This window comes from Tubulanus polymorphus, chromosome 6 (assembly GCF_964204645.1).
Source record: "Tubulanus polymorphus chromosome 6, tnTubPoly1.2, whole genome shotgun sequence".
Taxonomy (NCBI): Eukaryota; Metazoa; Nemertea; class Palaeonemertea; order Tubulaniformes; family Tubulanidae; genus Tubulanus; species Tubulanus polymorphus.
The window spans coordinates 15,303,837-15,318,388 of record NC_134030.1 but is presented as its reverse complement, the minus strand read 5'-3'; the positions used below and the strand labels follow the sequence as shown (position 1 = coordinate 15,318,388).

The 14,552-nt window shown below is 37.0% G+C and overlaps 1 protein-coding gene across 1 annotated transcript in view; it reads right to left on the bottom strand.

The window, feature by feature from the left end:
- Positions 1–14,552, bottom strand: part of LOC141907113 (large ribosomal subunit protein mL39-like) — a 68,539-nt gene that overhangs the window by 14,454 nt on the left and 39,533 nt on the right. Inside the window, exons 5-6 of the mRNA XM_074796685.1 lie at positions 7,314–7,375; positions 2,248–2,360 (exon numbers count right to left, since the gene is read on the bottom strand). Coding sequence (XP_074652786.1) covers positions 2,248–2,360; positions 7,314–7,375 — 175 coding nt within the window. The remainder of the gene's footprint in view (positions 1–2,247; positions 2,361–7,313; positions 7,376–14,552) is intronic.

Below are 14,552 nucleotides of genomic sequence, written 5' to 3'. Positions count from 1 at the left end.
GCTAGCATTGCAATATTCCTCGACAGATTTACATGAAACTTTCGTGAGATGTACGGAACACAGGTACCTTGAGGTAAGTCGAAATCTTTGATTGGGGACCCTGCTCACCCACCAGGGGGCGTTTTACTTTTGAAAATTCTGACATCGAAAAGTCAGTGTGAGAAAAATTTTTGTCTTTGAGTTTTCTGCTTCGGCCGAGCACGAAAGTTGTTCTTGACAGCCTTGTTTGTGTTTGTGCCGTATACACAAGTTAGAGAGCATCATATATAGCTTTGAATTCGGCAACACAAGTAAGTGAGCATTATATATCATCCTTCCTCTGCAGGGACTCGAACCTGATGGCATCGCTACACTCAGCCACGGCACGAACCCCTGCATCAGTAGACCGGGTGCGCAGGTACATGCGCAGCTTTCCGAAAGAAAACTGGCGGCACCAATCCGATTGCTCGTTGTATAATCGTTGAGGCAAATTTCAAGGAAGAACTATAAATGGGAAAACCCAGGCTTAAATAAAACGGGATTTCTGATTGGCTTAAAATCACATCATCTGAACTGCGCATGTATCTGCGCACACGGTCGATTATGGCAGGGTTTCGTGCCGTGGCAATCTCGATGCCATCAGGTTCGAATCCCTGCCGGGGGAGGATGATTATATATAGGCTTTAATACGAATTTGGCTAGAAACAAGAATATTGCTTGACGGATTTACTTGAAACTTACGTGAGATGTCAGAACACTGGTGCCTTGAGGTAAGTCTAATGGCTCTTTAATTGGGGACCTCGATACCCACCAGGGGTGTGTTTTACTTTTGAAAATTCTGACATCCAAAAAGTGCTGTGTGAGAATGATGTATGGGTTAACTATGTTACTCATATGGTTCTCCAGTAGCGTCAACTATAAGAAGCTGGAAAACGCATTTTCATCTATATCGACTAAGCGAATATTGGGATTTCTATTAAAATTGATACGCATGTACCTGGCTACAAAATACAATGAACCCCTCTCTAAGGGGCGTATATTTTGAAAACTAATTTCAGCAACAATTTTTTGCATGTAATGCGGTCTGTTTTTTTCGAAAATCACAAAACTTGGTATATGTACAAAGACATGTGTGTAATATGCCAACCTGCATGATTAGTTCATACAACTGCCACCAGGGGACAGTGAAAACAACGATTTTTGCTCCTAGGTCCTTAACCGTTGGTGATAGAATCGAGGTTGCAATGTGTGGTTAGTAGCCCTTTACAAGACACTTGTATTGATGTATGGTTTAAGTAGGTAACTCATATGGTGCTTCAGTAGCGCCACCTACAAGTTGTGGGAAATGCATTTTCATTGATATTTACTGGGCAGATGAAGGGATTGCTATGAGAATTGATATACATGTACCTGGATATAAGATAAAACGAACCCCTAACAAAATTAGTTCCTATTCTAACCACTAGGGGCCTAAATGTTGAAAACTCATTGAAGCATCCATTTTGTCGATTGTAATTCAGTAGTATCCTAACCGGCAAAATTAGTTGATACAACTGCCGCTTGGGCATGGTAAAAGTACCGTATCTTCGTTATTCTCGGTGTCATTTCCCCTAACCTTGGTACATAAGAACTTTTCGCGTAGTTGCCCATGTGAATCAACATAACCATGTTATCAGCTGACCCCCTAGGTGGCACACCTTATCCAGCAAGGCAGAAACCCGTAATCGCTGCTTTACAGCTATATTTCTCTTTTGTTCTTTCACTTTTAGCTGCTATATTCATTCAACATACTAGGGTATTTAAATATTTCTGTATTTATGGCAGTTAATTTTGAAAAGTAGTTCTCTATCAGCAAACCACTACATTTTATATATAAAGCATTCCTTTTCAAGGTTTCAATTTTAACAAGCCTTGAATTTTCTGAAACCCCAGTTTTATATAACAACATTATGTTTTATTTCTCACATTGTACACATTGTTACGATTTAATACTGAAATAAATAAATAAACAAATAAATTCATAATGCCATGGCATCTGCGCCCAAAATTTGTTACAACTGTGTTACTGTGTTTTTAACACGGGTCGTATGTAAACAGGTATGAGTATTATACATAAATTTTGGAGCCACCAAATCTAACCACAAATACACCCTTCTCACAAGTTTCAATGGCAATAAAATTTCATCGTGTTTCAAATACGTTGCTAGATTCAAAATTAAAACAATGAAGATCAACAAATTCATACTTTAACATTTTCAAGATACTCACTGGTTATCCTTGAACATGTCGACTGCAAGAGATGCGTCCACGTCTAATCTTTGGAATCTCAGTTCTTCTGCCATTAATCCTGTAGCAATTTGTGTTAAAGCTATCAATTCTCCCTAGAATTATGACAAGAGATCCAAGGAGGATCATATTTAAGCCCAGAATGCTATGTTTGTACCTGGGTTTTGATTATCATCTGATTTATACATCTTTAACCTATAGCCTAAGTACTCAGGAACTACTAGGTACTACGTAGAATTGCTCAGGTTTCTATGGTTCTTCTTGATGTTTTTATTGCTTGGTCTGTTTATCTTTAGTTTTGACACACTGCTTCTATTTTAGATCCTGTGAGTATATATGCTTTGTTACTTGTTTTTCTGGTCATTCCACCTGATGATGGCTGTTAGTCAACAGCCGAAATGTTGTGGTTTCATAATAATAAATTTGATCGCATAATTCTAAATTCAAAGTGTGGGATTTTCTTCATTTATCTCACTACGTAGTGTCTATTACTCCGCAGGAATTTCATGGGAAAATCCAAATTCATAAGGATACAGAATAGCTCATTCTCAGTTTATCTTCATGTATAACAAGTTTGTATTATTTGAAGTAAATAGTCAAGGCTTTTGTCACCCTGATATAAAACGCATATTTTATAATCATATAGATCTACAATGCCATATCGAACAGTTCATAATATTTCATAGCTCTACTACATATTAATAATAATGACAATAATAATAATAATAATATAATGTAATATAACTTATGACTATAGTGTCAATATGTGCTTTATCATTATCAACATGTCAGACTACTCAATATGTATTCACAGTAATTAGCTATAGTCAGTGGTCATCGATTATTAATTAATGTCTCTCAACCATGTCACTAGGTGTTTGTTTGTGAGTCCTGATGTCTACAACTTGTCTGACACCTAGTTCTCACATTATACTCATGATTCTGTATATAAAGACTACGTTAAGTTATGATAACCATTCTCATTCCGGGATGCAATAAAGATTGTACATATAAGGTTTAACTGCCTTGTTGTTCCTGATGGATGGAATCCTGTACCGCTGGCGTAAATGCTAGTTCCCCCGCCAGCCTGCCGATACAACAACCAGCCGGTTACACTTTCATATGATTTAAGATTTGATGAAGTGGGCAAACAAAATCGTGTCCTTTAGCAATTTTCTAAGAGGACGTTGTACCCACATGTGTACATGTCATTAAAAAAATTTGACTTAATTTTTGACACTAAAAACAGTCCCACAATTCAGTTAGTTTCTGGGAAGAAGGTTGCTTTATTCAAGTATGGCATATTTATGACAGGGAGATGGTTGTTTTCCAGTTTTTTTTTCTCGACCAGCAACTATTGGGAACCATTTATCCGTGTCGGATTAACAGTGCTTGGTAGCGTGGCCCCTATAAATGGCCATGCATTCACGGACCAGGCACTCTTGATCGTACCGGACCCGGACCTCAGTTATTCTCAGTTAACCTGGGTAAAGTATAATTTCCAGGACTTTCCTTCAGTAATTTAGGCTAATTTTAGGTATCATATACTATATTATTTTCGGTCTTGTATATATTTATAATTCTTAATACATTTAGTTTATCAAATTCCGTTTTCCTTTATTATTTGGGTTCAAGTCCAGTATAGTGTGGAATAGTTCCCCGCTCAAAGATACATTTTTAGAAAAGAAGTGATTCGGCAGCGTACTTTTCAAGACAAACCAACAAACCGACATACCGACAAACCAACATACTCGTAGTCCCTCGATCCAGCCACGGGTAATCCACGGTGTACATTGATACTGTAATTACGGTCTCTCTGAACCAGCAGATTTTCTAAATGTATTTTCTATCCTATTTGAAACTTAAAATTAGTTATTAGGTTACTGTCAATAAAGAATTGAACCTGAATGCACATGTACCGATAATTCGTCCAAAAGAGGAATGCTCCGAGAATATCAGGTCCGAGTCCAAGACTTCACGAGTCCGGCGTTCGCGAGTCCTACAGGTTTACGAGCATTTGTTTGTTGTTACCTCTTTTATATTGTTGTTTTCTTGTTATAGCAGTTATTCTTTATTTAAGTACATTTCCAATCTGTTCATGTAACCAAAGGCGTCAATAAATAATTTTTGATTTGATCAAATTTGTAAATCAAGGTCGCTGAGTCGCGGGTCTAGAATAAATGTTCGACTACATTCAGACAATTCAGCTTCAGAGAGAAAAGAAACGACAGAAAAGTATCAGGTGATTATCGATAGCCTACCGGAACACACAGTTGACAAAAAGTGTTAGGCCTGTGCCAGTTGGTGCGTACTGGGACAAAAATATACCGGTTAGTCAGTTGGCTCGGTTGTGAAGTGTGGAAACTTAAGTAAGCCTACTGCACCAGTATTTATTCGTCTATCTTGTTGATCTTGATCTTGGGCCTTTTATAGTAGCCAATACCATTTTAAGTACAAAGTTTTTCATTTGGTTTTTGAATACCAATATTGCAAGTCAGAGCGCGCCAACGTACTCACATACAGCTAAAGTGTGGAAATCACGGTACAGTCACGTACAGGTAACTCCAGCGTTTTAAGTATTAAGTGAGTACCATAAGCCTACCATGGCTACATACTACAAACACAACTTTTTCCCTCTCGTCGGCCCTGCACTGATGTTAACATAACTGCGTTTAAATTTTGCTAAGGCCTTGCCTGACCTGCTGACATTTATATTCAAGCCTAGATCCAAAACCTTTGTGTGGTCACGGCTTGTATACCATGGCTTGTATACCGATTTCTATTCCTTGACTGATAAGTGTACGGTACAGCTGTACGCATTATAACAATGGGAATAGCTAGGGCCTATTGATTGGGCTTATTATTTCCTGCTTTAGAATATTGAAATTGAAGCCTTACGTTCATTCAAATATCCAACGTCGGTGAAAGTTTGAAAACTGTATACATGTATTGTTTACAATATAGGTTTTCATGTTCTATGAATATCTTGCAGTTCAAATGGGTTCATGCGGATTCCGATGTCAAACACATGAAATCAAATGGTTAAGGTAGTGAACACCAAGAACTCTCTTCGACCGAGGTTGCATCATATGAGAGAAGATCTGATTCTTTCAACTCAAGCAAAGTGATTCAACACGATCGATATAACACTGGAATAGGTTTGCAGTGACTAACAGTTCATTTCATTTAGTCCTATGTACTTTTTAGCCAATTTGGATTTGATTGTAATTGAAACTCTGGAACTGTTATCGAGAGACAAGTAGGACAAGTGGAAAGAACACAAGTTATGCTTAATCGTCATATTCAAATCTTATTAAAATTCAAATTTATTTTATTACATCATATTTACAAAGCATATCATTGGTTCATACCGTAATTGAAATTAGGACAGAACAAATATTATTGTAGAATTTTCAAAAATGTAATGAATATCTATAATGAAATGAACATTATTTTTCTAATAACTAAGATTGACTGTCCCGTTTATTTGGAAACACACGTTACTAGTCGAATCGATTAGATATTTACTCACATGTTGCAGGCATAAATAGTTTATCAGTATAGAATTTATAATCCATAAAACCCTGAATCAACATAGGCCCGAAACCCAGACCAAATCAAATCATAATTTATTGATTGAATCTACTACAATATATGTATTTATTCAAATATTTCAATAAAAAGAATAACTCCTTAAATCTATTCCAAATCATAATAGGTTCTTACCTGTAAATTTACTCAATCTATAGACTCTGCGGATTCCCAAGATGAGTTCTTTAGAACAGATTCATTTTTAAAGCGTGTTCAGTATCATAAAGTTATAATGCCAAAATGAATGCCTGGTCGAATAAATTCAAATTTGTTGATTGAACGTCCGCGTAAGTTCGGTCTCAAAGCTGAATCACATATGACGTTTTACACAGTGGTTGCATATTAGGTTCGAATCTGTCAATGCATTTTATTCTATGTAACGGTATTTACATTTTCTACAGTTCCCATCACCCTGACTGGCTTTGCAGAAAACCCGTTATTGCTCCTTTGCAGCTATATTCATTATTTCAACCACTTTCCAGCCAAAAAATGTTCACAAAATGTAACTCCTCTCAGATTGGACCACTAACAGCTTATAAACGTAATTTTCTATTCTGACTGAAATATTGATTTCCGTCTCACCATCTTTTACTGGGTCTAAACGGCGACAAGAATGTTGTAATGGCCATTCATTGATAAAAGTACATCCCGAAAAGCCTACAAATTACCGGATGTCCTTGAGCGTCAAACTGAACCGTAAATCGCGGATTCAGACTTACATCAGTCCGGATCCGTCATTTCCCGCGAACTGTTTCATCTATATGCGATTCACAAAAGGCGCCACTTGTATAACTTCTGTTTGGTGGATAAACTAAACATTACCTAAAACACTTCACTGACATGATGCAGTGATGCCGCATCCTGTTCGAATCCCGACAATGCAATAATTTTGTAATCTGTAATTCCCTCATTTGAGACTAGCATGGCAAAGCTGTCTATTGAAGACAATTATCGTTTATTGAGTATACGCAGTTAAGTTCGGTTCCAAAAATGTTGTATTCAAAGTTGCAATGTATCATTGATAAATCAAAACAAAAATGTTAAAAATTGTAGTTGTTTATTTCTGAAGGCAAATTCCTTACTGAACAAATTGATGCCTAATGAAGGTAGTTCAACAGATTGTTATTGAAATTTCGCCATTTTTCGACTAGACTTGGACCAGATAGGCAGAAACCAGTTATCGCTGCTATGCAGCTATATTCTAGTTTTCCTTTGTTTTAGTGGGTTATATACTTCAACAATCCTGTCAACTAAGCGGATATATTTTGCCCTGTTGACACAACTTAGGATCATGTTGCCTAGGAAAATAATGTAGCGGTCCTGACATATTCATGGTAACCTGTTTTTTTCTAGAATTCAATAAATCTGTGGGAATAGAGGTCAAAAATAATCTTAACCTTCACATTTTTGTCGTAGAAAAGAGTAAAATGCTTGGTTTTTTTTATTAAATTACTTACTGAGCTTGGTCGCCATTTATCCAATTTCAGATCTACGTCATAAACAAAACTACCACTTTTAACTGCAAAGCACGAGAAGAAATTCATTAAAAATATGATAAACCATTTACCCTGCGCCACCATGACGATTTTATGAAATGCTTGCCAATCTAAAAAATTCAATATTTAGCATTTGCTGTTGAGCAAATACAAACACTGTTGACACTGATACTAAAGAGTCCCATGGGCCTTGAAGCTTCGGTTATGATGTTATGATATAACCAAGTGACATCGCCATTATCGGGGAAAACTATTTTCGCATTAAGAACCAAAACAGTAATTTTAATCCGTATAAGACCGTGGAGACATTTTAGCTAGACGCACCTGAATTTGACCAGCATGTGTTTTTCTTTCCTTGTAGAAGGGCAAATGCAGTAAGACTCCGACCATGACAGGAAAAAATTAAGTCCCAAAATTTTTTTTCAGGGCTAATAACCCTTTAGAACTTTCTGGCTAACTATTCCTTTAGGTTAACGTTTGATGCTCGATCCGATCATTCCAGTTTCTAATTTCACATCACTGAAAGCTATAAAATATCACAGCAACAGCAAAAACTCCTCGAAGAAGGTAAATAGTTGATTAATTCATTGAAACTTCATTGAAAATTTGAATTATTGAAAGTTCAAATTTTTTTGAATTACTTGATCCGAAGATGATTCCACAATATACACATACAATATACACAAGGAATATAATAAGAAATGTTTATGCTGGTGGAATAATTATTTCAACATAGTTCTGAGGAAACCAGTTTTGCAGTAGTACAGATGAGCGGAAACCTCGTTCAGAGTCTACATATGCATCACTCAAAACATTTCTGACAAACTGAAATTATACACAAGAGATCCACGGATCATAATATCTCGGGTGCAGAATGTTATCTTTGTAATGTATACACGCCATCTGATTGATGCATCTTTAAGGTTTTCCTTGAACACTTCATGGATGTGTAAAATCTGCTGATTTCAGTGAACAACATTATCGAAATCTAATCAGCAATCATCGCGGCAATACACGAGGTTTGGGCCTATTCGATTGTGCGCGCATAATCTTCCGTGAAATAGCGTATCGATTCGGTTATTTGCATAATGAAATAGATATGGGGAGACGGAATCGATACTACGGCTATCAAATTAAAAACTAGGGGTCCAGGGACACCATGCCCACTTGGGAAGTGGTTTCAAATGCTCAACAATCTAACAATTTCAATATTCAACGCCCTCTGGTGACCATATACAAAAACCAATGACCTTGAAACTCAATACAATCATAAAACATGTCAGCAGCTACGATTTTGTAATTGATTGTGATGACAAAAAATGCCTCGTTACCAATTTAATATGGAAATACTAAGTTATTCTACTATTCAACGCCCCCTGGTGACCATATTCAAAACCCAATAACCTTGTAACTCACCATATTCATAGAACATGTCATGAACTACGACTTTGCAATTGATCATGGTAACAAAATATTGCCTAGGTACCAATATAATAAGGAAATACCAGGTTATTCTACTATTCAACGCCCCCTGGTGACCATATTGAATAACTAATTTCCTTAAAACTCACCACAATCATACATGACGTCATGAGCTACAACTTTGCAATTGATTGCGGTAACAAAATATGTATTGGTACAAATGTTATATAGAAATAATTAGATATTGTATAATTCAACGCCCCCTGGTGGCCATATACAAACAACAATGAACTTGAAACTCACCCCAATCATAGAACACGTTATACGCTACAACTTTCTAATTCATTGTTGTAACAAAATATGCTTAGGTATCAATATAATGTCGAAAAACTTTTTCCCATCTACGAATGAGTACTAATGACACCAAGATGGCCGCCAATTGCGTCATAAATGGCGGATCAAAAATACCTGTCTCAGGTATAAAACATCCCTTTACAAAGAATACCCATCACAAATTGCAATGAGAAATGGCAAACCAGTAGGAAGCTACAGGACCTAGAATTCTGGCCAAAATTGACATTTTTGGGCACTAAAAAGGTCATAGGACGGCCATCTTGAGTCAGATGGACCCAATTTTTCTTATGCTGATGGGCCCTTGGTAGATTCAAATATAATCGAAAGATCAAGGTAATTGATCAAAGCGTCTTCAAAATTTCCCTCATAAACTTCGAAAATGTGTAAAAAGTGATGATTTTGGCGAAACACAATGGCTGCCAGTCGGCCATCTTGATTCTGACAGGGCCAGTTTTTGGGCTGAAGATGTGTCTAGGGTAGATACATGTATAAACCAAATATCAAGACGTTACCTTGAAGCGTCTTCAAAACTTCCCAAAATAACTGGATTCCGTGTACGGACGGACGGACGAACGGACGCTACGACGGACGACAGACGAAAAATGAACGCAATAGCCCGCTGGGACTAAAGTCCCAAGTGGGCTAATAAACATATAGGACGCTCCCATGACTGGGAAATGAGAACCTAGAACCGGGCAGATTAATAGACGAGTAGATTAATAGACCGGTTTGTCTGCGTCAATCGAATATGCCCTTACATTGATTGACAGCGGCAGCTCAGCCAATCGCAGGGAGCAGTTATTTTACTTCAATGTAACGTTGTACATCGGCCTAGTAGCCGTTTTATGAAACAAAAATGCTCCTTGAAATTTCTTTAAAAATAGCCACAAATACGTCGATTTCTCTTAAATGAACGCGATATTCAAAATTCCATTTCCAACAGATTTTAACCGCATGATGAAGCTACATTTTGCACATAAACATAGTAGATTGCATGTCTTCGTGTCAAAGTTATAACCTCATTTGTTAGCAAAAATTTGATTTTTGGACCCATTACAACATTAAACATACCAAATAATTTCAGGCATAATTACCGTTAATTTACCGTTAGAGCTTGTCACATCATCGTATTCGACCGTTAAAAAATATTAGAAAAAAATAACAAATTTTCGTGAAGTGAGCGCGAAACCACTAACGGGGAGGGGGGCATTGTCTGGGGCCCTAGCTCTAAACATTTGGTGAATTTGGAGTGCTCTAGACGCATTCTGGGCCTTAGATATACAAAAAATCAATGATAAAATAACTTGAACAGCCATTTTCATTGTCTACCACCGTTTACAGAGCTGCCAGTTGGTTGCCCCATCTATTTTGTAAATTCCAATCAGTTCATTTCTATAGCTGCCGGGTCTGTGATTGTTAGCCTGATCATGATTTAAAATAAAGGACCAATGGTCCAGTGGCTCGGCAAACCGGTGTGGGGGGGAAAACAAGGTGCCCATGGGCACTGTTAGATTCAGCGCAGAAGTTAGTGAATTGAAGAAGTTAATCATATCCACCATACTAGACCATACTTTGGTTTAGTGAGGTGCTCTATCAGCTTATACTTGACATCAAAGGAAATGCATGTTATGAAACTATAAGCTAATTAGATAAAATAATAGATAAAATGACTAACAGTTGTTTATACAAGGTAGAGAATGTAAATACGTAACCAATGTAGGCCTAATAGATTTCAAAATGAAATACGTGTAATCATTATAAATTATACGCCTCCTAATATATCATAAGGTTTCGTTAAATCAAAAGCAACTCAGATGTCATATTCATATTTTTGTTGCTGAAGCTGAAATCAAATCTAGCTGTATCGGGAGATGAGAAAGTATTCTAATTTCCATACAAACTCCGTCCGGATTTTTAGGATTCAAAGCCAAGACCTAAGGCTAAAAAATCAATACCTTGTCTCTCCACTCATTGCTGAGCTAAATAGTTGACACAGCCGGCCACATATCTACCTTGTACATTACTTTTTTTAAACCATGATCAATGATATTTTACCATATCATACGAGACAGTTTAGAAATGAACTGATAAAGTTTATAACATTTTACAACTAAACAGATTCTTTCCGTGTGGTTGGGTTTATCAAGTTCGGCTTTCGAATGAATTGCCAATCTATTTTCAAGCTACAGTGCACCAGCTCGATATGAACAATATTTACGTGTGGGCGGTATCTATTCGCCGGATAGAAGTGACAGTCAACGTTCCCTCGTAGTATCATTCTATCGGCGTGGCAACTTAAACCACGCCATATGAGAGAGGACGTGGATCGCAGCTTCCGTATTATGTAAACTGTCTCATCGTAAACCTTAGCGTCAAGCAGTAGTGCAAAAAAGACGGCAAGGTCAATAAGACGGTTCCCATGCATAGGCAGGATCGCAGCTGACGAAGTGTTCGAATTCAACAATATACTACACAATATTGGTCGACATGTATGGTGTTTTTAATGCGAATTAGAATTGTTTAAAATTCATCTGCATATTGATACAAACATTTTTTTTGTCAAGATAATCCCGAGCGTATGCATAATCTATTTTAATTCAAATGTTTTCTACCAAATTCTTTTTTATTCAGAGAATATCCTTTATAGAACGATAACCACACTCAAACGTGGTGAACGGATAATAAGATAAAATCCCACTATTTACAGATTAAAAGAATTTAACTAGGGGTCCAGGGACACCATGCCCACTTGGGAAGTGGTTCCAAATGCTCAACAATCGAACAATTTCAATATTCAACGCTCCTGGTGGCCATATACGAAAAACCAATGACCTTGAAACTCACCACAATCTTAGAACAAATCAGCAGCTACGATTTTGTAATTGATTGTGATAACAAAATATGCATCGTTACCAATTTAATATGGAAATACTAAGTTATTCTACTATTCAACGCCCCCTGGTGACCATATTCAAAACCCAATGACCTCGAAACTCAGCACAATCATAGAACATGTCATGAACTACAACTTTGCAATTGATCATGGTAACAAAATATGCCTAGGTACCAATATAATAAGGAAATACTAAGTTATTCTACTATTCAACGCCCCCTGGTGACCATATAGAAAAACTAATGTCCTTAAAACTCGCAACAATCATAGATGATGTCATGAGCTACAACTTTCCAATTGATTGTGGTTACAAAATATGCATAGGTACGAATATAATAAAGAAATGCGAAGATATTGAATTATTCAACCCCCCCCTGATGGCCATATACGAAATCCAATTACCTTGAAACTCACCACAATCATAGAACACCTTATGAGCTACAACTTTCTAATTGATTGTGGTAGCAAAATACGCTTAGGTATCAATATAATGTGGAAAAACTTTTTCCCACTTACGAATGAGTACTGGTGACACCAATATGGCCGCCAATTGCGTCATAATTGGCTGATGAAAAATACGTCTCAGGTATAAAACATCCCTTTCCAAAGAATACCCATCACAAATTGCAATGAGAAATGGCAAACCAGTAGGAAGCTACAGAACTCAGGATTCGGGCCAAAATTTACATTTTTGGGCACTAAAAAGGTCATAGGACGGCCATCTTGAGTCTGATCGACCTAATTTTTGTTATGCTGATGGGCCCTGGGGGGATTCACATATATCCGAAAGATCAAGCTAATTGATCAAAGCGTCTTCAAAATTTCCCTCAAAAAGTTCAAAAATGTGTAAAAAGTGCTGATTTTGGCAAACAACAATGGCTGCCAGTCGGCCATCTTGATTCTGACAGGGCCAGTTTTTGGGCTGAAGATGGGTCTAGGGTAGATACATGTGTAACCCAAATATCAAGACGTTACCTTGAAGCGTCTTCAAAACTTCCCAAAATAACTGGATTCCGTCTAGGGACGGACGGACAAACGGACGACGGATGAAAAGTGAACGCAATAGCCCGCTGGGACTAAAGTCCCAAGTGGGCTAAAAACCGGAAATTAATTTATTCAATCTAAAATATATAAAAGACACGACGTTTCGATCTCACCCTAGGGATCATCGTCAGGTGTGAGATATAGACTAAAAACAGGGGTATATATACAGAAGAGGACAGGTTAATTGAGTAAATTGGTGAGTGAGTGAATAATTAGTGTTTGGCAAGGCATGAAGTAATATACTTAGAAAGAAGGGAATTATGCGGAGATAAGCCATTATTTAAATTGGTACTAATATCTGAGTGACGAGTAATTAGGGCAGACTCAACTATGTGGCGTTTAGTGTAATTGCTGGAAGTATAAATAATTTCGACTTTATCAAAATTAAAACGATGACCAGCGTTCCAAATGTGATTGGCTACGCCACTAGCCGGTTTTTGATTTATTATATCCTTTTTGTGTTCCGAAATTCGAGTTTTTAAATCACGACCAGTTTCTCCAAAGTAAATTTTATCACATCCAAAACAAGGAATTTTGTAAACTCTGCAGTCCAAAGGTTTAGATTGATTGTTTTTAACCAAAGTCTTACTAATTTTGTTTTCATACGTGAAAATGATTTGTTTATCCAATAAAGGGAGAGAGTGATGAAACTTTTCCAAAACAGGTACATACGGAACTACAATGAACTCTGAAATGTGTTTTTTATTTTCTGGAGGTTTAGAAATGAAGAAAGTACGTTTAGCCTTAGAAATAGCGATTTTCAACATGTGATCAGGGTAAGCCAATTTCCTAAGAGAGTTGGATATATGGTCAAATTCAGCCGAAAGGAAGGTTTCATCGCAGATCCATAGTGCACGGAGAAAGAGGCCTTGAGCGAGACCAATTTTGATTGATTTGGCAGAAAACGAAAAGAAGTGAAGGTATGCCTCGGCATTGATAGGTTTACGGTAGACTGAGAAAATCAAATGAGAAAATTTATTGTGAATTAGAAGATCTAAAAATGGAATTTGGTCATTTTGTTCCCATTCAAAAGTGAATTTCAAAGATGGATAATGGGAGTTGATGAAGTCGATAAAAGAGGTAAGATCAAAATTATCAGAAACTAAGCACAAAATGTCATCAACATATCTAATCCAAAAGTTAGGTTTAGAGCCAGCGTACTTAGGGAGAATTTCGGATTCAAAATGTTCAAGGAAAAGATTAGCCAAAATGGGGGATAATGGGTTACCCATAGCGAAACCTAAAATTTGTTCATAGAATTTGTCTTGGAATTGGAAATATAGATTGGTAGTACAGAGTTCCAAAAGTTCAAGTAAACATTCTACAGGAATTGGGAGATCAAGATTGGAGTCCGGGAGTTTTCTTCTTAAGAAATTGAGAGTTGGTTCCAATGGTATATTAGTGAACAAGGAAACAGCGTCGAAAGATATAAATTTTTGTCCATTAGGTTTGAGATTTTTGAGTTTGTCTAAAAGATCCATATTGTG